General features: G+C 33.0%; 1 protein-coding gene across 2 annotated transcripts in view; it reads right to left on the bottom strand.

Annotated features, from left to right (window-relative positions):
• Nucleotides 1-24,588, bottom strand: part of NBEA (neurobeachin) — a 697,365-nt gene that overhangs the window by 449,444 nt on the left and 223,333 nt on the right. For both annotated transcript variants that reach the window (XM_049778738.1, XM_049778739.1), the window contains 7 exons: nt 19,126-19,207; nt 18,785-18,908; nt 17,152-17,344; nt 14,164-15,177; nt 12,333-12,550; nt 9,298-9,451; nt 2,708-2,888 (listed from right to left, as the gene is read on the bottom strand). In XM_049778738.1, the coding sequence (XP_049634695.1) occupies nt 2,708-2,888; nt 9,298-9,451; nt 12,333-12,550; nt 14,164-15,177; nt 17,152-17,344; nt 18,785-18,908; nt 19,126-19,207 (1,966 nt within the window). The remainder of the gene's footprint in view (nt 1-2,707; nt 2,889-9,297; nt 9,452-12,332; nt 12,551-14,163; nt 15,178-17,151; nt 17,345-18,784; nt 18,909-19,125; nt 19,208-24,588) is intronic.

Raw genomic sequence — 24,588 nt, 5'->3', positions numbered from 1 at the left:
AAATATACTGCTCATTGGCTTATAATCACCAGAAATAGCATCTAAGATCCCTGAGAACAGCTTGGGAACTCCCACCTTCACCCAAAAAAATACCCTAAATTGGACAAAAATTATTAGGATAAAACTAATTCAATGGTAAATATTTTGATTATATATTTTAAATAAAAGTTTAGGATGACCAAATAAATACTGGCTGTAAGAGTTTAAGACATTTTCAGTCTCCCTAATGATGTTCAATCTGGTTTTGTTAAATAGTGGGAATATATGATGTCCCACACTGCCCCATGTTCCTCAAAAATTAGAAGAATCTCTACATGGTAAACTTCTCACTGAGAATGTATATGAAATACCTGCTTACCACAGCCAATCCTTTTTTTATTAATATCTTTATTAAAATACCTTGATTACAAATATGATTATAGTTGGGTTTCAGTCATGTAAAGAACACCCCCCTTCACTAGTGCAGCATTCCCATCCCCAATGTCCCAAATCTCCCTTCTCCCCAGCCCACCCCCGCCTGTACTCTAGACAGGCTTTCTACTTCCCTCATTCATTCACATTCTTATGGTAGTTTTCAATGTAGTTATTTCTCTAACTGCACTGATCACTCTTTATAGTGAGCTTCATGTCGTGAGCTGGACCTTTCAGCCCTCCTCTTTTTGACTCTGAGAATTACTGCAAAAATGTCTTTTATTTATCTTAAAACCCATAGATGAAGGAGACTATTTTGCATCTATCTCTCTCCCTCTAACTTATTTCACTTAGCATAAAAGATTCCATGTCCATCCATGTATAAGAAAATTTCATGACTTCTTCTCTCCTGAATGACAGCAGCCAATCTTTAAGGAAGACAAGCACTCAAAGGATGTGGCTGTTATCCCTGCAGAGAATCTGTCCACTAGGACAGTTTCTCAAAGGAGATTGTACCCTGGGATCACATGAAAAGACTCAAATGATTTTAATGTCATTGCCATAACACTAACGCAAACCTTCAACATGTTATTAGGAATATTAGAGATACAAGGCATTTAAAAGTTCACACAATGATTCTAGTAAAGGAGGAAACTTGGGTGACGTCTGAATTAAAATGATTGTTTAGAAAAAATCCAGAAAGTTGAAAGTGGAAAAAATATTTTTCTGTAACCTACCATAATTGTTATCAAAAATTGGAGGTAGGATGGAAGTTATGATCTTTATTTCATTATCTCGGAGTCCAGATAGACAGACATATGGTTTGCCCAAAGTCACAGTCTGATGGAATTGTCTGATGCTAAATTTTAGCTCTTGTACTTTCAGGAACTTCTCCATACTTATGACCCATAACTCAACTCCTTTATATAAATGTACTCTACACACACTCATGCTCAGAGCAGCACTGTTCACAGTTGCCAGGAGTAGGAACCACTCAAAATTTACAATGAGATGAGCCACAGAATGGAATATTAGTCATAAAAGAGGGAGGCCTGGAGACCTTGTAGAAAATCATCATTCTCTCTTACTAAAAGAGAGACCAGAGTGTGGGTCCATGGATTAGAGATATCAAGAATAGGGCATTCCCCAGACAAAAAGGCAGAGGGGACTCAATCAGGGTCTATGGTGGGAGAGAATATGGCTGCTGTATACATCGATCTTTTTGAGGCAGTGAGGAATATTCTGGAATCAGAGAGAATGTGGTTGTACAACATAATAAATGTACTTCATATTTCTAACACGTTCCCTTTAAAATGGTTAATTTTATGTTGTATGAATATACTTCCATTATAAACAACACCTATTTGGTAGGGAGCAAAATTTCAAGAAACTGAAAGTAGATTCTACCATCCTTAAATAAGAGTTTATTCCTTTCTCATCACAAAAACAAATTGTTTATTGAGACTATACATGCAGATTTTACACGACTTAAAAAATTATAGATAAAAAAAATCAAGAATTTTACTCTAGGGCTGGAGTGGAAAGTGTTTGCCTTGCAAGCCACTGACCCAGGACCAAATATGGTTTGGTCCCAGGCATTGCATATGGTCCCCAGAGACTGCCAGGAGTGATTTCTGAGCGCAGAGCCAGGAGTAACCCCTGAATACTGCCAGGTGTGGTCCAAACAATAAAAAAAAAAAGGAATTTAACTTCTTGCATTATTTTCTTACATTATGTTCCTGTTCCAAGGCAATTACAAAGAGGTCTCTTATAAAGTCTAAATATAAATAATTCTTCCTTAATTTAAGAAAAGATAGGAATGATTCCCATCTTAAGAGCTCAACCACACTAAAGACTTTCATGTTAAATTTTCCTTGCAATACAAGATCGTTGTAAAACAAGTAATGTTTCTTAGTTCACCTAAGACAAAGATCAAAATTTAGAATTTAAAATGCTATTTATTTTTTAATATGTTGTAAAGGACCAGAACAACTACTGCCAGTATTACTTTACTAAAAAGAATTTAGAAATGAATTAGTATTTAAATTTGCTTAAATGAAAACTGCTACATAACTTCAGTTGGAAACAATTAAAATATACTTTATGCTATTTTAAATCATAGCCATTAAAGGTGATGAAATGTATTAAAATGTATCATAAGAAGATCCTATAATTTTGGTAATTTTTAAAAATTAAAGATCCTCTATATTAAATAACCTTGAAGCATTAATACTTTATTCACCATAAATCAGTATAAAACCAATCTGAGTTAATTGCTCACCATTAAAGAACTTACCTAGCCTCAGGCACTGTCGCATTAACCCTCCTGAAGACATGTTTTTTTCAGCTTCTATCTCACTAAAGTTTAAAGAGCTGGCAAAAACAAGCACATCGACCATCGCCATCAATCGACTGAGGAAAGTCACGGCTGTCTCAGCTGACATGCCTTGTGTTACTTCAATATTTTCCAACTCCGTCTTAAAAAAAAAAAAGAGAGATTCTAAAACAAAATATTCAAAAATATAAAAAATGTATACATGACAAAAATTTTCAAATTCAGTTTTTCTATGCATTATTCCTAACAAAGGACATGTCTTGTGTTCATATGTATGTGACCACATAGGGTGCTGGGGATCAAATCTAGGTTGACTGCATGCAAGGCAAATACACTATCCACTGTAATATCAGAAAACACTATTTTTAAAGTCAGTTTTAGCTGTACAGAATTATTTGTAAGTAAAACCTATATTCTACATGAAGGATCATTTCACAAATATATTTAGAAATAACTTCACAAAATATATATTTTGTCTTATTAGATAGAAGAGTGCTATACTTAAAGCTCATACTCTCCTGTATAAAATATATACTTAAATTTTTCTTTCTGTGAATGCATAATTGAAGTTATTTTGTGTCAAAATGTGATAACAATCAAATTAGAGTATATTATAACATCTTATGCATTTCAGAATAAGCTGAAAATATCAGTTACATGTACATTATAACTCCAAGGTGAAAATCATCAAAAAGATTATTAATTCCTCCACAGATGTCACTCAATACGAAAAAGAACATTCAAGATTGATGAGAACATAATTCACTAAAATTTTGCTATACTAAAATAGCTTTCTGCTTTAAGGGGAATGTTACAAATGTTTATAGTTTATCGATCTTTTTACTTTATATTCATGGCAGTATTTTCTCATTTTATTTTACATGATGTATTAATTTAACATAAATTTTTGGCTCATTATGAGTATGCTTATTTTTAAATTGCCTCAACACCCAGAGAAAATAAATGATTTACAAATAAATACATTAAAATTTTCTGATAAAGTGTACAATCTAGTAAATAACAAGGAAATATCTGATAATCATTAGCTCCTACTTAATGCTCCATTTTGACATTATTAATACTCATTACATAACTGTCTTCCTGCCAAATGAACATGGAAATGTAAGTAAAAAATACTTTTCTGAAGGGGCCAGAGCAGTGACGCAAGCGGTAAGGCATCTGTCTTGCACACATTAGCTGCGATTCACTGGGAGCAATTTCTGAGGGCACAGTCAGGAGTAACCCCTGAGCATCACCAGGTGTGGCCCAAAAAACCAAAATATATATTTTCTTCTGTATAAAAATAAAACACTTTTTGGGGCTGGCATGATAGCACAGCGGTAGGGTGGTAGCCTTGCACACAGCTAACCCAGGACTCATAATGATCCTGGGTTCCATCCCCACTGTCCCATATGGTTCGCAAGCCAGGACCAATTTCTGAGTGCATAGTCTGGAGTAACCCCTGAGCGTATGTGACCCAAAAATAAAAATTAATAAATAAACAAAACACTTTTTATTCATACAAAATAAAATGATAGGTTTTATAGATGTATGAGTATATAATAACACAGCCTTATAAAAAGAAACAATTCAAATAGTATAAAATGTAGCAATTTCTCTCCCTTTTTAATATCAAAATGGTAGTTGCATTGGATATGATCAAAATTCGTGTTCAATTGCTGATTTACAATTATGACACTTCACTATCCATGTTCTAACGCAATGACTAATTGTGTTAAAATACAAAATCCATACACTATAACTGTTAAAGGCATTTTTTCATAACATGAACTAGAAATCAATGACAATAACACAATATTATAAATATATATGTCTTATATTATCAATGTATTTTATAATAGAATAAGAATTTGTCATTATTTATATCTTTCAAATAATGTAACAGACTTTCAAATTTTTATATTTTGAATATTATAACTAATATGAAAGACATTCTATAAAATTTTAAGACCTATACCCTATTTTGTTAGTTTTATTCGCCTTATTTTGTAGTTGGGTTATAAGACATGAAATGTGTTCTTAATTTTAGATGAGTTACGTATAAAAATTACAAACAACTATTAAATGTAGCAACTTAAAAAAATTTAAAAACTATACCTATAAAACTGTAACTTATACTGACTAAAACTGATTTATAAATATGATGAAATGTATAATATCAGAGAACAGGTTTAAAACTTAGATCAAAATTATTATTACTATATTCTGCCACCATGGATATTACATTCAATTTCATTTCATTAGGACCAGATAACAGCTGATTGTACAAACAATTAAAATAGAATTTTATGTTATTGTCCTAGTTCAGTATCAATATTATGAATGCTTACATTAACTGTTAAGAAAAATATTTTATAGAACTTTCTAAATATATCAAATACATTAATTTAAAGATGATATGGAAACTCAAATAATAATCAAGTCAAAAATTTTATAAACAAGCAAAGAAATAAAATTTTAAACTTAAAACCTAAAAAATACTGAGGTAATACTAACCTTAGAACCCTGGACATGCATCAGACAAAACAAACACAGACCAAAAAAATACAAGAAAAAGAAATCATTAAAATTAAATGAAAATACAATGTAAAATTGAAACACAAAATAATATATTTTAAAATCATTCTGATATTTAATTAAAGCAAAACTTTTCAGGAGAACAAATTTTATAAATTGAATGACTAAAATTAAATACCAAATATCTAACATCTATTTTTACATTTGTATTCACTTCAAATATATATATAGGTATAATTAGATTATAGAAATTATGCAAGCTCTCTTTTAAAAATGACCAAATTTTAAAAGTAGTACGGTTAAGTATAACAAAAGAATTTTTTTCTTTAACTGCATACACCCCTCTTTGAGGTGAGCTTCATATCATAAGCTGGTCCTTCTGGTCCTTATTTCTGGGCATTATTACAATAATGTCTTTTCTTTCTCTTTTTTTTTTGTTTTATTTTGTTTTTGTTTGTTTGTTTTTGGCCACACCCAGTGATGCTCAGAGGTTATTCCTGGCTGTGTGCTCAGAAATCACCCCTGGCTTGGGGGACCATATGGGACGCTGAGGTATTGAACGGAGATCAGTCCTAGGTTAGCGGGTACAAGGCAAACGCCCTACCACCTGCACCATGGCTCTGGCCTCTAATGTCTTTTATTTTTCTTAAAACCCATAGATAAGTGAGACTATTCTGTGCCTCTCTCCTGACAATAAATTTTAATTTGAAAAAAAAAATTTATCAATGATAAAAGACAATAATTAAAAAAATTAGTAAAACTGTTTTTATTTTTTTATTTTAATGAATGTTCAATAAGTCAAATTCAAGTTTTGTAGAACAGGAGAGAAGATGAATTGATTCTAAGCTCTAATTTGAATTGCCACTGGTCAATAATAATAAAGTTTCACAATAAAATATTATACGTTCATACTTACATGAACATTATGCCACGTATATTTTTTATGCACATACATACACGTCAGTGGTCAGCTAACTACAATCCTTAAATCTGCACTAAAGACCTACAGACCTTTTTTTTATTTTGGCAGCTATACTTAGCCATACTCAGGGCTCTGTACTCAGAAATAACTCAAGGTGGACACAGAGTGATACCTACATACAATGTGTAATTACTTTGAAAACTTTGATAAACCTAACTTAAATGGAAGGATCATTCAAAGACTCAAATATTACATTCAAATGGTTCTATCCCATATTATCTAGAATTGAAATACTCATAGCATCTATTGGACAATCTTTCCCATGGTAATCTCCATGTAATGTTTGTTTATTATTTATTTATTTATTTATTTATCTCTTCCTAAATTTTTGAGGAGCATTAATACTTTCAAGCTAAGAAAAAATTGCCACATCTTCCATTTTAACTTCCATACTTAACTTTTTATACCCTTTATTATATTTTTTATAATTTTTTAGGTATAACTACAATCTAGTAACAGAAAATAACACTCAACAGTCAGCACTAAATACTATTTTACCAGTGGCACGTGGGAGAAAAGGCTCTGGTTTCTTTTATGGAATCTATTTAGAGAATAGATAATCAATCATCTCTGTTTATACATCAGGCATAGATGCAATCGTTTAACTGACCAAAATGACATGAAGATCAGGTATAAGAAAATGTCTGTATAAGGTATAAGAAAATCTTCTGAGGACAGTTCACCTTCCAATAATATCCTAACTGTAGAGCTAATACTTGTGGGAGTAAAATTTCAAAATATCAATGAATTTGCTATATAAATATTTTAAAAAGAAGTAAATTGGAGATATGAACATTATGTAAAACATTTATATTGACAAATTACTTTGTCAAGTTAAGTTTTTTTAATTATTTTTATTAATTGAGAGACTATATCTGACTATTCACTGGGACCAAGCAAACTCATCGGTACCATGGGACTAGGCATACTTCAGCCCACTATACTACTAACTTCATATCTCCAGATTGAATATTTTCACTGTCATTATAGAGAAATTTTAGCTTGAAATTTTGAATAATTGAAATTTTGAATAATTTGTTAAAATAATATTTCAAACACAGACAAAATTTTAGCACACTACTAAAAGCATAAGAATTTTTTTCTTCTGTAAAGAATTTTAAAGCAATATCTATATTCAACTGGATTTCAACATATGCTTTTAAAATTCCTTGACCAAAAAATGGCAATTTATAAGATAAGAAAATGTATATGCTAAAAGGAAAAAACTACAGGAACAAGCATTAACATATTCAAAATTTTAGTATAGTTAAAATTTTAGTATAAAGGAAAATTTTACTGCTTCATTCATAGGAAATATGTTAAAATTCATATCCTACTCTCAATTAACCAGAGTTTGTTGCAAATCACCAGAGAAAGTAAATTATTAAAAGGAAATTCTGCGGGTAAATTAAGCTACTGGGAAACCTACATTCTTCCATCTGTTTCAACTATTATTCTTCCTGATCTATTTCCTTAGCTGCTAATCTCATGTAAGTCCTAATGGTCACATTTTCCTGCACTTCTGACTGCCTGCTTGCCTCTTATACAGAGTTCATGAATAAATTCATGAACATGAAAATCATGAACAGAGCTTGTGCTAGGCAGGTGCAGGGAATGGGCAGGTGCAGGAGGCTGGGCAGAGAGCATTGTTGAAGGGAATACTTGTACTGCACACACTGCAGTTTCAGTGATGTCTAAGGAGTAGTATTTCCAAGAAAGATCATAATGAAAAGTTATCTCGAGAAAGCATGTAAAGATGAAATAAAGTTAGAGATCAATTCAGAAATACTTCAACATTAAGTAAAATGTATCCTAAGAAAAAATTTGATGTTTCTGTGAGTGAAAATATGTTGGCTAATAGATAAATTTTCAATATGGTACCAAAAAGCATACAATGTTAATATGTACCTATAATACTACTGTGAAAGATATGTAAGCCAATATGGTCAAAATAAAAATTATAAAAAAAGAAGCATACAAACTGGGAAACATGGGTCTATATACTTTTTTTTTTACAGGAGAAAAAGTGATTGAATCAAAACTCTTTTATTTTAAATATACAACAGTGAAATTTTTTGACAGAATAAAAAAGTCAACATTGATTTATTCTATTTAAAATGATGCCCTTGAAATAAATACTGATAAAATTTTCATTGTATAGAGATACGTATTACATTTTTAAGACATAAATATTGAACCATTAAATAAAGTGAAATTTAATGCTTTTAGAAGCCATATGACTGTTTAACAGAGTTCCTTCAAGGTCTGCTGGGACTATCAAGTTTTTCAGACAAGATAAAAACATTATTACTTTCAGTTTTTCTATTTGGAGGTGCCTACATTTTAAAAAAGAAACACCTAGAGAATTTACTTGGTTTCTTCTTGAGAGCAAATTATAATTGACTGAAGAGTAAATCTCACAGAATAGGAATGCCTCAGTCCTAAATGAAGTATTGGGGGGGGGTAATAAGAGTTTTGGGGCTACATACATCTATGTTCAGGACTGACCACTGGCTATGATGGAGATCAAACTAAGTCCAAAGCCAAGTATTTTACTTTACTGTCCTATCTCCCATCCCAGGTTTCTATACAGTACTAAATTACAATTAATTTTATGCAATAGGTATGACTCTATAATGTAATTGTTCTAAATTTAGATTCAACATACCATAAGATAACAGGCTTTTTATTTATAACTTCATTTATAGAGAAAAAATAACTATTATATTGTATAATATATGGAGGAATATATCTATATTTAGATAATATATAATATATAATGAGTTATGGTTGTTTTTTAAATGTATTCATCAGGCATATATAGAAATATTTTATAATAAAACTGATAAAATATTCTGTAGAACATATATAAATATGATATCAAAAACAGGTATAAACATGATACACAAATTTTCAAATATATATTTGTGTCGCTAAATGTTTACAAAAGTAAATAAAGTGTTAAGATTCCTGTGACGTTCTACTCATGTAATTACATAAGATAGCCACAAGATGGAAGTAAAGTACTTACAGTTGGTGATGTAGCTGCAGAAAGCAAAGGTAAAATTCCTCCACAAGCAATGATGATGTTGTCTACCATTTGGGAAATGAGGTGAATTGTATTATGTACAAAAATAATATTTTCATTACTATTGACGAAATCCATTACAGACTTTGTTGAATGGCTAACACAAGAGAAAAAAACATAAGTGATCATTTCCTTAGCTAAAGACTAAGATGCTTATAAAATTATTTATAGTGAAAAGTAACAAAGAATGACAATTTTTAAATTGAGTCATTAAAAAAGCATTTTTTAAAATTTTTTATTTATCTTTGCTTTGTTTTTTTGCGGGGTCATACCCGGCAGTGTTCAGGGGTTACTCCTGGCTCTATGCTAAGAAATCACTCCTGGCAGTTTCAAGGGGACAATATGGGATGCCATATGGGATGAACCACTGAGCTGCATGCAAGGCAAACACCTTATCTTCATGCTATCTCTCTGGCCCTAAAACAGCATTTTTTAATTAAAAATGTTTTAGCTAAAATATACATGAAATACTTATCATTCACCTCTTCATAGTACGGTTATGTTTGGTTGCCCAAACCAAAAGTCAGGTCTCTTCTTGCCTTTCAACCACCTTCTTCCATGATCTTCCTTTTTATAACTGTCCTCTCTTTCTATTTTCCACTCTATTCTGTTATGACTCTACTTATAGTATCATATCCATGACTCTTCAGGACTAAATAGACATTATTTTTTCAGTGTCAATGATTAAACACAGGGCTGAAGTCTAATAATGCTACAGACCAAAAAGCTAAAAAGATTATTTTTAACTCTCCAGTAGTTTTGCCTTTCCACACATGATTATAACCTTTGAAATGATAACATCAAACCAAAAACATAATTTTTAGCCAAACTCCTTGATTTTTGCCAATTATCATTGAATCTAGTTAATGCAATGTATAATAATGATGATGAATATGTACTATTCATTCTATGTAAAAGTGATGCTGAGAGCTGTGGCTCTCAGTAATAAATAGTAAAGCAGGTTTTTTTCCCTGCCAGGAAGAATTTATTTCCTGCCTCCCTCCCCTTCTACAGCTTTCCTCCCCTCCTTTCTTCCCTCCCATTTTCACCCTTGCTTCTGCCCTCATTCTTCCTCCCTCTTCTTTCTACCCCACCCCTCTCTCCCCACCTACCTCCCTCTGTCCCTTCAATTTTTAGGTCACACCAGGGAACAATCAGGAGTTACTTACTCCTGGCTCTGCACAAAGAAATCACTCCTGGAGGGGCCAGAACGGTGGTGCAAGCAATAAGGCGTCTGCCTAGTACACGATAACCTAGGACAGTCCGCGATTTGATCCCCCAGCATCCCATATGGTCTCACAAGCCAGGAGCGATTTTTGAGCACACTGCCAGGAGTAACCCCTCAGCGTCACCGGGTGTGACCAAAAACACAAACAAACAAACAAACAAACAAATCACTCCTCAAAGTGCTGGGGAGATCACATAAACTGAAATGCCAAGACTATTGAAGACAGGCTGGCTATGTGCAAGGCAAACAACTTCCTCACTGAGCTATTGCTGCCTGCCAGCAGTAATTTTGAGCACAGTCAGGAGTCACCCTAGAGCATCACAGAGTATGGTCCAAAACAGACCCAAAAAGGAGGATGGTGAAAGTTAAAGAATTTGAAAGCTTAATGGAAAAAAAGTAGAAGCAGAGAAAGCCATCTGAGTTCTGAGAATATCATGTACCAAGGATAAGTCATCAGTATCTGTGTATTCTCTTAAAACCATCAACTCTCTATTATATAAATATATACATTTATATATATACCTACTAGTAATTTACTCATAATTGATTATTCTTTAGAGATTTATACTTAGAAACTGAAAGTCATGTTAATAAGTGAATCTGTGTAATTAAATTTTTTATTTCTATTGCTATATGATTATATTTGAAATAATGCAGACATAGCACTTACAGAATCTAAAATTATATATGTAAATTTTATACTTGAGTTTGACACTTTATTTTAACCCTGTATCAAGAAAAAAATTCAGGGGCTTCATTTCAACAACTAAAGTTTAACTTGCTTTATTGTTAAAATTCTTCTTGACATACAACAAGCAATGCAATGTGGGACTCCAAAATTGGCTCTTCTGGGGCCCAAGCGCTGGCACAGGGCATAAGGTGCCTGTTTGCCTTGCACGCACTAGCCTAGGACGAACCGTGGTTCGATCCCCCAGCGTTCCATATGGTCCCACTAAGCCAGGAGCAAATTCTGAGCACATAGCCAGGAGTAACCCCTGAGCATCACCAAATGTGGCCGAAAAACAAAATAAAACAAACAAAATTGGCTTTTGTTAAATCCTAACAATTCTCTTATTTTGCTTCAGTCTAAGTTAAGACTTAATTAAAACTTATATGAAACATATATGCATGTGTTTATATGCATCTATATATGTACAAAACCCTATCTATATATGTGTATTTAAAAGATTTTGGGGTCATCATACTCAGCGATATCTGGCCCAAAGGAGTACTTGGCTCTGCACTCAGAGACCACTCCTGGCAAGCTAATGGAATCCTACGGAGTTCCAGAAACTGAACCCAGGTTAGATACATAAAGGCAAGTAAGTATCATATCTACTGTACTATCTCTCCAGCACCAGACATATAACTTTTATGGAAATGTTTTACCATAAACTTCAGTGCTGATTATTTCAATAAATAGAATTTGTGATACAATTCATTTAATAATTAATTTATTCATAATTTAAAAGATTCATTTTCTTAAGTGAAAGTCGTCTTTTTTCTTTTTTTCAAACATTATTAATTGATTGATTGATAGGTTATTGGGGCACACCCAGGAGTGCTAAGGGGTTACTCCTACCTCTGCATTTAGAAATCAACCCTGGCAGGCTGGGGACCACATGGAATGCTAGAAATCGAACGGAGTCCCTCCAGGGTCGGCCGCATGCAAGGCAAACGCCCTTCCGCTGTGCTATCTCTCCGGCCCCAGTGAGAGTCCTCTTAATTAAAGAAAAATAAAGGTTTCTACCTTCTCCAAACATGGACATCTGTTTCTAAGGCAAAGAGCAAATCAGTGAGAAGCCTCTGGTGCATTGGAGACCATTTAAACTCAGGAATCCGAAACATGGTGGTACGTGGTCCTGGACTGAACTGACGTCGCTGTTCCTCAGTCATTGGCATTCCTCGAAATCCTAGATCAACCCGGAGGTCTCTGTCTTGCTGTGTAAGAGATCGACCCTGTACAGCCTAGAAAAAGGAAAAGGAAAGTTTAAGAGAGTGAAAAAGAAATATCAGATCTTTGAATATAAATACTCATTGTAAAATGAGTAAAGTTTTTGCATGTGACTCTAGTAGGTTAATCTATCTGATATAAATTATTCACCTGATGATTCCCTGCACAAAGCTCTTTTTGAACTTAACATTTTCTGTTCTAAAAAGTAGGTGATGCAATGAAATGACTAAATTAAACTCAAAAATTCAAATTGAAAACCACAGCCTTGTTTTATGCCATTTGCCCACATATAATGACAGTAGCATGAACTCAAAGTATTCTGGGTCTATATTATCACCTAGATAACTGACTTGAACAGATTCAAGTTAACTTCAAAGTCAGCCTCTCACAATTTAGAAAACAATTGAGTATAACCAGCAAAAAAAATCCAGGAAAATGCTTATGAACTAAAAAAAAAAAAAAAGGCAAGTATAGTAATTACTATATTCAATTAAAAATACTCCATGTTTTACACATATGTATCTAATTCAATATTGCCATCACCTAACAATTATCATTATAGTACAACAGCCTCAAAATATAATGGGCAGTCAGTAAAAAATAAAACGTTACCTTGCAAATAGAATTCATAAATTTCCACAGAATATTTCATTAAGGATTTTTATTAGTGTACAAAGACACCAATGAAGTCTATTTTACTCTTTTCGAGTCTAATAAAATACGTCAAATTTTCTAAAAGTTTAGTGGAAACCCAGAAGAAGAATAACAAAATAATCCAACAAATCAATATGGAATAAGTATTATTATGATTTAACTCTTAGCTATAATTTGCTAATTTAGCCTAAAAAATAAAAAAGCAGACTTTAAGTCAAAGCACAACACTTAAAATCTGAATTAAACAACATCATCCCTTAGTAGTTTGATCTCTTGAGACTAAAGTTACAGCACCAATTTCTCATCACAGCCCCGAGTCTTTAATTCTCTCATAAAAAAAATCCTATTCATGTGGTTGCAAAGAAAATTTTCACTGCTAATAATTCCAAATTTTCTCAGCCATATTACCTACCTCACAGGGTTGTTGTGAGGATTAAATCTGAAAACATATAGCACAGTGCCTGGAACATAGTAGGCACTTGATAAATAACAGTTCCCTTTTCCCTTCCCCTTCATTTCATTTATCAGTTCAATCTGGGCTCCAAGTCCTCTTTTCTACAATCCACAGAACAGGGATGGGCCTGAAGCTTAAAAGGTTAAAATTAATCAAGTATTCAGAATGAAGATCTTCGAGTACAAACTGTGTAAATGTAGTCACAGAATTATAAAATGTTAGAACTGGTAGACCCTAAAGGTCCTATTTAAATCTTGTACAACCTCGTGTACTACACAAAGAAATTCAGGCCCAGAGAGGTTGAGCAAACTTATGTAAACCAAAAGTGACAGAACTAGAAACAATTCAAACATAATGAACATTTTTTTCTATAAATACTACCCTATTCAATGGCATAAATTATTCTTACACCACAATTAAGTATCAATAAGTTGTGACTGGTAAGAAATTATTCTGCCTTGTTCCTAATAACTCAGCATCTATACAATATCTTTTTTAGAATTCATGTAAGAAACTTACTTGTGTTGTAGTCGTCGTCTGGATTTTTCGGATTTCCTTTCCTGATTCTTTGCCATCGTCAGATCTCTCAGTATCTGAAATTATACTTCCTGCATCAATACTTGGTGCAGTTTTGCTACAAGACGACTCTGTTTCCAGAGTGGTAGCAGTCATTTCTGCATATTCTAACCCTTTAGAAGATGCTATGTCTCTTTCAGAAATACTGCTCATTCCATCAGAAGTTGTATGGATTTTGAACTCTTTTTCTTCTATTATATTTGATGTACAAGTTAAATCTACACTACCAGTCATATGAGCAAGCAATCCAAGATCATCACTCACACCAAGATGTACTTGTGTATCCTGAATATTTGAAATAATGTGATTGTTAGAAAGCTCAGGAAGGAGTTTCTCCTCCTGTTTGGGTATTTTATCAAAGAGAAATGATGAGCTACTATTGGGAAGTTCATCTTTCTCATCTGCTAATGTTATCAGTGGGCCATTATCCTTATCTTCATTTTTTTTAATAATACCAACACTTCCATGAACATTATTTTGGAGTTTTTCAACAGCAGCACTATATACATTGTCCAACAAAGATTCAACCTCCACAAGAGCACCATTCTCTCCACCTACTAAAGTCTCTGGCGATAAATCCATATCATCAAGTTTTACTTCTGTTGCTTCCACTTTCTCAGCTTTTATATCAACTAAAAGATCATGCACTTCCACGTGTACACCACTTCCCGGTCTATCTGAATTTCCAAGAATATCATCGGAAACTTTTGTTGACATGAGCAAGTCTCTAGTATCTGTGTTGACAGGGTAATCTGTCTCACTTTCTGGGCTCTGACTTTGTGAAAGATCTTCTATCTCTCGAATTTCCATTCCACCTTTTGCTCCTGTTGCTTGTGATGAAAGACCAGAAATGGTGCTCACGTTCCCTTTCTTCCCCTTTTTAATGTTTTCCTCCTCTTGTCGCTGATATTCTTCATACATTTTGGCTAAGTATTCCTTATGTGCTTCATAAGTGACCTTAGGGAAAAAAAGGAAGAAAATATTAAGGTATACATCAAGAAATTTTAATGTCACAAAACTATAGTACAATGAGCAAAAAATAGCATCAAGAACTCTAAATTTTCACATAAAGCATATACAAATTTTAAGGAAAAGAAGTGTTCAGTTTTCTCAAATGGTTATAAATCTATAAAATATATTAATTAAAAGCTGGGGAGAGAGCTCAAGTGTAGAGTACATGCTGAGCAAACACAGACCCTCCCATCATCATTGCGAAAGTGGCACAGATGGGCCCAACACTGACAAGATGGTCTTTGTGGCCCCCATGGATATGCAGGCTGGATGCTTGGTATGAGCACAGTGGCCCCTGAACACTACCTGAGCATCAGAGCCTCACAGGCATGGCAAGATGAGCTATGTAGTAAGTGGCACTAGGTCTCTACTATGCCAGGGATGAGCCTTATTTAAAAACAAAGAAGCCCAAAGTAATTATATATGATTTATTATGTGACCTACCCAAAGAACCTGTGTAAAAGTACAGAATCAATGTTGAAAATAACATAATATTTTATGTTTCAATATACCAGTTGAATATATATATATATATATTCATGAATGAGTAATAACAATTTCAGGTAAATAGTACTATGTTCAGATTATATGAGCTGGAAGAGAGAAGTAACTAATAGAATATATTAAAAGTACTATTATTTTATTCTATAGACTACTTATGGGTGTCTGATGCAACAATAAAGATGGAAACTATCTGTCTAAAAATAATAATTTGTAAACTGAAAAAATAATGCAATTTTAACTTTACAAAGACTGCTTTGTTACATAGACTTAGTAGATATAATCAGAGATATACACATCCTACTTAAATATATGACATGCCTTTTCCTATAAAAATACTGTTAAAGGAACATAATATGTGCCTTGAAAGATGGAAAACATTATAAAATACAAATATACATTAAATAAATTCCAAAATTAACAAAATTCAAATTTCTTTCTCATCGACATATAAGGTATTAGTTCATAACTAAATGTTAAGATTAACAAGACTTTAAGTTAACAAGTTTCCTTTATAAATTATATTGATATAAAGGAGCCTTCATATGACAGAAGAAGAAATGAAATTCTAAGGATGAGGTTAGTCAATTTCCCATAGCCTACAGGTCAAATCACCCTATCTGATATTTTGGTGTATTGGAATATGATGTTCAAGAATACATCCACATGCATTATTTAAATTGTTTAAAGCTACTTTCAAAGATGAATAGGTACAACTGAAGCTATATATACCACAAATTCAAAATTAGTATCTGTAACTGCAAGCATATTTATTTTCAGCCCCCTCAAATAAAACTATAAAATTTTTCTAAAGTTATAAACTGTATGTGGTACAGATTAGATTAAAAGTCAAACTATGGTGACCCACATTTTTCTTATAATATAACACAAAATATCCTTAATTCTGTGTATACAGAAATTTGGCAATATAACTATACATAATATTCCACTATTTTAACCAAAATTTAAAGCAAACATTTAAATATAGGCAAATAGACTGTCAATATTAAAAATATATAATTTAAGTAATAAATTTATAAAACATTTTAAATATGTATATGATTCAGCAGTTTCTTAAATCATGATTACTTTTAAGATGTTTATAAAGTTTCAGAATATTTTATGTAGTATGTTTATAAGAACCAAATAAGTACACTTTAGTTGAGAATTTAGTTTAGACAGTTTTCAAATCTTCTGTAAGATATATATGGGATCATGTTTAGCCTTAAACTGATTATACACTGTGACTTTAAATTAAATGACCTATAAGAAATGTCTATATTTAATATTGCATTAACAAAGGAAAAATTGGGATAAAGAAATCAGTTATAATGCAAGTTGTCCACAAGATGGCACCAAATGCGTGTTTAGAACCATTTAATTTACAACTGACAATGATGCCTTTAAATCCCTTGTTACCTTGGAATGGGCTATTGAGAGTGTATCCACCCAGACTCTCCAGCCTCCCCACTCATATTTTATTGCATGGTACAAAAGAATCCGGAAAATATTGTACACCATCTCAGTAATCTTCTGTTCTTCCGAGTTTTTAGGATTTATATAGCCAAGAGAGAACATCCAATCCTGCCATACTGAACACTGCAATAAACATCTAATAGAAAAAAAAAAAAAATTGAATGGAATTATATAAACTATATCTAAATTTACTGTTTTTAAAATTTAAATATGCGATAAACTATTATTTGACTTTTAAAGCAAGGCACATCATAACCTATACTTTTTATGTATTTTATATGTGGAAAGATTTTTTTTCTTTTGTTTCTACCTAGAAAAATTCAAACTTTTATTGTAAATTACTTACCTAATTTTCCTGGATCTATTTAGATATTTTTCTCTACTTCCTCATCACAGGTATCACTCATAATGTATTTTGTGAATTACATAAAATTTAGTCAATGTTTTGTTACCTTGTTAAACTATACTATTCAATCTGTGCAGCACAGAGCTCTCAATACAACAAATAACTAAATTTTGCTGAGTTAAGAAGTAAGGTAGAAGACTTCTAAGAACAACCCTTTCTTATACAACTAGCTTATTATTACATACAATAATCAGCTAGAGGCCAGAGTGGTAGCACAGTGGTAGGGTGTTTGCCTTGCACACGGCCTATAGAGGACGAACAGTGATTTATAACCCAGCATCCCATATGATCCCCCGAGCCTGCCAGGAGTGACTTTTGAGCGCAGAAGCCAGGAATAACCCCTGAGTGCAGCCAGGTGTGACCCAAAAAATAATAATAATAAACAAATAAATAAAAACAAAGAAAACCCCAATAATCAGCTATCAAAGAAATTCAAGAAAAGTACTAATAACTATAAGAAATACAGTATCATTAAAATTAAAATAAAACTAAAAATAGGTATCGTCAAAAGATAAAACATAAATCGTATGGATACAGTTAATTATACATAATTAAAACATACAGATATTAATTAAATAAAAGCATATAAAACAGGTATTCAGAGGCCGGAGAGATAGCACGGAGGTAAGGTGTTTGCCTTGCATGCAGAAGGTCAGTGGTTTGAATCTGGCATCCCTTATGGTCCCCCTGAGCCTGCCAGGGGCGATTTCTGAGCATAGAACCAGGAGTAACCCCTGAGCGCTTCAAGGACTGACCCAAAAATAAAAAAAAACAAAAACCAATAGGTATTCAGACTAAGACTGCATTAAGAAAACATATAATAACTTTCTAAAGATTGAAATTATTTAGTAATGAGATATTTTATTTTATTTTTTCCCTCCCCCTAATGAGATATTTTAAATATTGCTTTTCAAAAACTAAAAGTAAAGAATAGCTGCCTGAGAGACAGTATAGTGGTTGTACTTGCCTTGCATGCAGTCAACCACAATTCAAAACCTGGTTACATGTATTGTTTCCCAAGCAACACCAAGAGAGAAGCCTAAGCCCAGAGCTAAAAGCAATCCCTGATTAACAGGTATGACCCCAAAATCTATAAATATATAGAAGCAATAAAAAATGAGAAACCAAATTTTATCATGGAATAAGGTTAGTTTTAATCAAATTACTTACCTTCTATTTTCACGACTATTACTGAAGAGTTTTATCATGTCAGATAAAAATAAACGACGAACTTCCATCAGTTCTGCACTTGGTGTAGAGTTTTTTAACAAAGTTGCCACTACTTTAAGAATCACTATAGATGAACAAAATAATAGAGCAAAACTTTGTTAATGTATAATATATTATACTCAAAAAGCAATGACTTTACACTAATTGTGTTATGTTATATGCACTATAAGTTCAATGAACTATGTAAAGAATATTGTATATTTATGTAATTAGGAAATGTTTTAGTTACACATACTGCCATCGTATTATCATATGATAATAAAGAACTTCTATTTGCTCACTTGGGTTTTGAATTTTCACAGTGGAATCTGGCTCTGGATGTGGTTTGTGTACAACTTGAGTACATACTTGTTCTGTCAATATCTGAAAGATAAAAAACTTCATTTAGAAAATTCAAATCATAACTGAAAAATACATATAAAGATTTTTCAAACAAGAATTATTTCAAAGGAAATATCAAATTGGTCTTCTAGTTAATTCCATATGTGTCTACATTAATTCTGTAGGCTCCAACTTTCATTATTATCATTATTATTACATAGACAAAAAGATTAAGTAGAAAATGTAAGTATTTTGATAAAAATCACTTCAATTTACAATGTTCCTGTACTTCATTAGACTATAAACAATATGTGTTTGGTCTACAATATAATAAAAAACAGATTTCAAAAATAGTGTGCAATGTAGTAAAAAATAAATTTCAAAAACTTAATGTGTAAGCCCTTGTACATCCAAGTTTCTAATGGAGATATAAGGGAAATACATATATACACATAATCATATATACATAAAGCATTGTTCCACTATTTTGTAAAAATGCATACAATTTTTAAATACGTTCTTTTAAGGGGTCAGAGCAGTGGCACAAGTGGTAAGGCATTTGCCTTGCACTCGCTAACCTAGGACAGACTGCGGTTCAATACCCCGGCATCACATATGGTCCCCCCAAACCAGGAGGGATTTCTGAGCTCAGAGCCAGGAGTAACCCGAGAGTCACTGGGTGTGGCCCAACACACGCGCACACACACACACACACACACACACACACACACACACACACTCCCGGAGTGTCACTGGGTGTGGCCCCACACAAGTGTGCGCGCGCACACACACACACACACACCTTCCAAGTAACAAAATCTGACCCAACACACACACACACACACACACACACACACACACACACCTTCCAAGTAACAAAATCTGACCAAACTAATCATGAAAAAAAGGCAAGAGCAGGAGAGATCATACAGTGATAGAGTGTTTGCCTTACATATGGTCAACCAAATTCAATCCCAGACATTCCATATAGTTCCCAGAGTATTACAAGAGTAATTCCTGAGCACAGAGCCAGGTGTAACCTCTGAGCATTTCTGGGTATGGCACCAAAAGCAAAATTCAAAACAAAACAAAAAAGAAAAGACAGAATTTACTATATCTTATATATCACAAGAGCAGAATTCCTATCTGTAAGTATAGGATCAGACATCATAATTATTGTCAGTTTTCAATAAATATTTAAGAATAATTAAAATTAAGAATAACTAAATTGTGTAGAAATAATGAACATGACTATTTAGCCTTTCTTTAGCCTGTGTTTACTGTTATTCTTGAAAATGTAAAAAAAAAAAAGAAAGATAACCTTTAATAGAGGCAAGTTCTATTAGGGAGTTAACTTTCTTTTTAATAAGCAAAGTTTTGAAGGAGCCTTTTTAAATTGTATAAAATTAAAGATTAATTGTTTAATATAAAAACTATGGGGGAAAGGCATGTTAGTTAGGAGAAAGAGAAAGTTAATTCTTTAAGAAACAGGTGATTTTCCCTGATCAGAAAAAAAATTTTTTTAACATGACATCTAGCAGTGCCATTTTTCTTTTTTTCTGCTTTTCCTATAAAAAAGAAAAAAAAAATCTACAAAATGTGCTAAAGTGCAATGGTAATACATATTAAAGTGTGACATTAACCTGACATAGAAATGAACCCATTATTACTGAACTGGAAAAATTAAGGAAAATGCCCTCATTTAACATACTATTATTGAAACAAATACTGCTATTTAAACAAAGAGCCCTGGAATTTTGCAAAACAGAGCACTCGTGACATGCACTACAAGAAGGATGAATCTGAAACATGAAAACTTATTTGAAACCAGGGGCTCAAGAGATAGCATTTGCCTTGCAAACAGCCAACTCAGGACCAACAGTGGTTTGATTCCCAGCATCACATACAGTCCCCAGAGCCTACCAGGGGTGATTTCTGTGAGCAGAAGCAGGAGTAACCCCTGAGCGTCGCCGGGTGTGGCCCAAATACCAAGAAAAAATTATTTGAAACCATACATCAGATAATAATTCATATAGTCATAAGTTTTCACATCAAAAGGCCCAGTATTTTGTAGATCTATATTAAACCAAGTTAACAAATTACAAAAATATTTTGAATATAAATATAGAAGTATGCAAAATAATTGCACAAAAGTTTAGAAAAGATTAGATCATGTTCTTTTTTTTCTTTTTAGTTTTTGGTTTTTGGTCACACCCGGCAGTGCTCAGAGGATACTCCTGGCTCTATGCTCAGAAATCGCTCCTGGCAGGTTCGGGGGACCATATGGAATGCTGGATTCAAACCACCGTCCTTCTGGATGCAAGGCAAATGCCTTACCTCCATGCTATCTCTCAGGCCCCATAGACATATTCTTGACTATACACTATATATACTGAACAGAAGTCATCTTGGTGTACAGAAAACAAAATTTCTTTCCAGATACCTCTTTTATGTTGTTGGCCTTATCAATGTCTGTGATTATCTAATAGTGAGCATATTATCTGCCCAGTCAATCTGATAAAGAGTTTAGAAGCAACAAATAAAGCTCAATATATAAAAATATCTTAAAAATATAACATATTTATATATGAGCTGTTTCATTTTGAAAATATTTTAGAAATTAAATCAATATATATTATTAAGGTCCAATAAGATGACTATACTTTATACATGTCTAACAATATGAAATACAATTGCTATATTTCTAGAATCACTTAAAAGTAGAGACAGATTCCCCTATTACATAAAATAACATGGTAGTCAATTATAGGAATCTATTTAAAATTTTTTAATGATGAAAGAAAGCACGGGACACAAGTAGAGAGAAATGCAAATGTAACACTTCACTTGTCTTTTTTTTTTTGTGGCAACATCAGGATGCATTCAGGGATCACAGTGGTCTAAAGAGTGGAAGTGCGGTAGTGAACAAATTTGGGGCTAAGGGTTGAAGTATGGCCATTGACCACAAAGAAGGTGTGCACTATAACCTCTGCATTACCTTCCCAGCCTACTATAAACTCTTTAAATGAAAGAAAAGGAATAGAAATAAGGCTCAATTATTTGAGTGGACCTAGAATGAAAGTTAACCTTCACTGTACAAAAATAAAACTGTTCAGAGAGTTCAGAACTAGATACAAACATGAAATCTAATGTGTATTTGACAATATAGCACATTAGAGTTCATACCAATAACATTTTCACTGTTCAAAGGCCACAGGCTATCACATTGGAAAGCAAATGGAAGCAATGAATTATAAATGGAAAATAACTCAACAAATATTCTATTTATAGGCATAGATCTTAACTAAGAATTCTACCTTGAAATTTTATTTACAAGAAAAATTATTTCTTAATTTGTTGATAAGAGATTGAACTTTACAGCAAGGATTCTGAAGTTTCTCCTCTGAGCTTCTCATTCCAGAGTCTCATCCTGAATATATAAATCATTTTGCTTTAGTAGACTGAACCCTTAAGATAGAAATGGCAAACGACATATCTTGAAATGGTAAACTATTGACCCCACTATTAAATCTAACTGCCACTGTAGAAACCTAGCAGTCAGAGAATATTTCTGCCTTTATAGTTTGGACAAGCCAATTGATTTTACACTGCAGTGTCCTCATTTGTGAAAAGAATGTTTGAAAAGATAAAGGAAAACATATTTATCACCTAGGAGATTCTATAATCTTGAAAAGGGGATTTTATTGATGTGCATCAAAGTTTTACATATGGCGATATTCTCATAAAAACACCAAGCTTAGAGCTGAAGAGACAGTGCAGGGGTCAGAGGCACATACTAAGTATGTGCAAGGACTAACTTCAATCTCTGGTAATGCAGATTCACCTTTCATCAATGTTGGATATTGTCCTGGAGGCCCAGATACCATGGGGTAGACATGGTGTTTCCTGGTACTGCTGGGCACAAGGAGTATAATATAACCAGGCACTAGCATTGAATTTCCTAGTCTGTTTAAGCATCAATCAACATAAGTAGCCTAGGAGCCACCTGAATACTAATTAGGAGCTACACTGCCATGTATGCTTAAAATATTTTATTTCAGGGTTCAAAGAAAAAATACAGTTAGTAAGATTCATGCTTTGAACATGGTTGATCAAAGTTCAATGTCCCAGCAACAAATATGGCTCTCCAAGCCTTCCAGTGCAAACACGGGACTAAGTACTACTAGACATGGCTTAAGAACCAAAATTAAAAAGAAACCATCATAGGATAAGATAATAAAATTATCTGGGGCCAGAGAGATAGCATGGAGGTAAAGGGTTTGCCTTGCATGCAGAAGGTTGGTGGTTTGAATTCTGGCATCCCATATGGTCCCGTGAGCCTGCCAGGAGCTACTTCTGAGCACAGAGCCAGGAGTAACCCCTGAGCGCGGCCGGATGTGATCAAAAAAAAAAAAAAACAATAACAAAAAAGATAATACAATTATCATGTTATTTTATAAAAGAATGTATTATATTGGTAAGAAACTAAAATCTTAGGACAAGATCCCACACCTGAATACTACTCTTAAGTGTTAAACTGAATTACTGGAACTGAATATAAAGAGAAGTAATAAGCACAAGTTTACAAAGTAAAATATTACATTTAATAAAATAAAATCAGATAGTTATTGAGATATACAAAAAATACATTAAAAATAATATGCCCTCAGGCCAGAGAGATAGCACAGCAGTAGCGTGTTTACCTTACAAGCGCTGACCCAGGACCAATGGTGATTTGAATCCCAGCATCCCATGTGGTCCCCTGTGCCTGCCAGGAGTAATTTCTGAGCAGACAGCCAGGAGTAACCCCTGTGCGTTGCCGAGTGTGGCCCAAAAAACAAACAAAAATAAAATAATAATATGCCCTGTATTTAGAAGACATTCTAAAAAGTACAATAAAATAATACTTAAATTAAGAAAGTATGTTGTGGCCGGAGAGATATCACTGTGGTAGGGCAATTAAGAAAGTATGTTTGTGGCCAGAGAGATATCACTGTGATAGGGCATTTGCCTTGCATGTAGTCAACACAGGAGGGTTCTGGTTCAATTCCCAGCATCGCATATGGTTCCACAGATGGCCAGGGGCAATTTCTGAGTACAAAGCCAGGAGTTACCCTTGAGCACTGCTGGGTGTGGCCCAACAACTAACAATATAAAAAAAAAAAAAAAAAAAAAAGAAAGTATGTTTAAAATTTGGAGATAACATGAGCTATAAGGCAAAAGAAAATGAAGTTCTATGTAATTAGATTATTAGATGATGTGATTATTGAGTGTGACGGTCTACAGGCAGTGATAAGGACCTTTCTTTAAGATGTATACTAAGCAGTGAATGCTATAATCACTGATGATCAGTTTCAGGAATGTAGAATTAAGCTTAATATGAAAACATTTTATATATAATGTGTGACCAAAATTTTAAAAAT

Source organism: Suncus etruscus, chromosome 8, assembly GCF_024139225.1.
Source record: "Suncus etruscus isolate mSunEtr1 chromosome 8, mSunEtr1.pri.cur, whole genome shotgun sequence".
NCBI lineage: Eukaryota > Metazoa > Chordata > Mammalia > Eulipotyphla > Soricidae > Suncus > Suncus etruscus.
The sequence above is the reverse complement of the archived record's forward strand: the minus strand, read 5'-3'. Positions and strand labels throughout refer to the sequence as shown.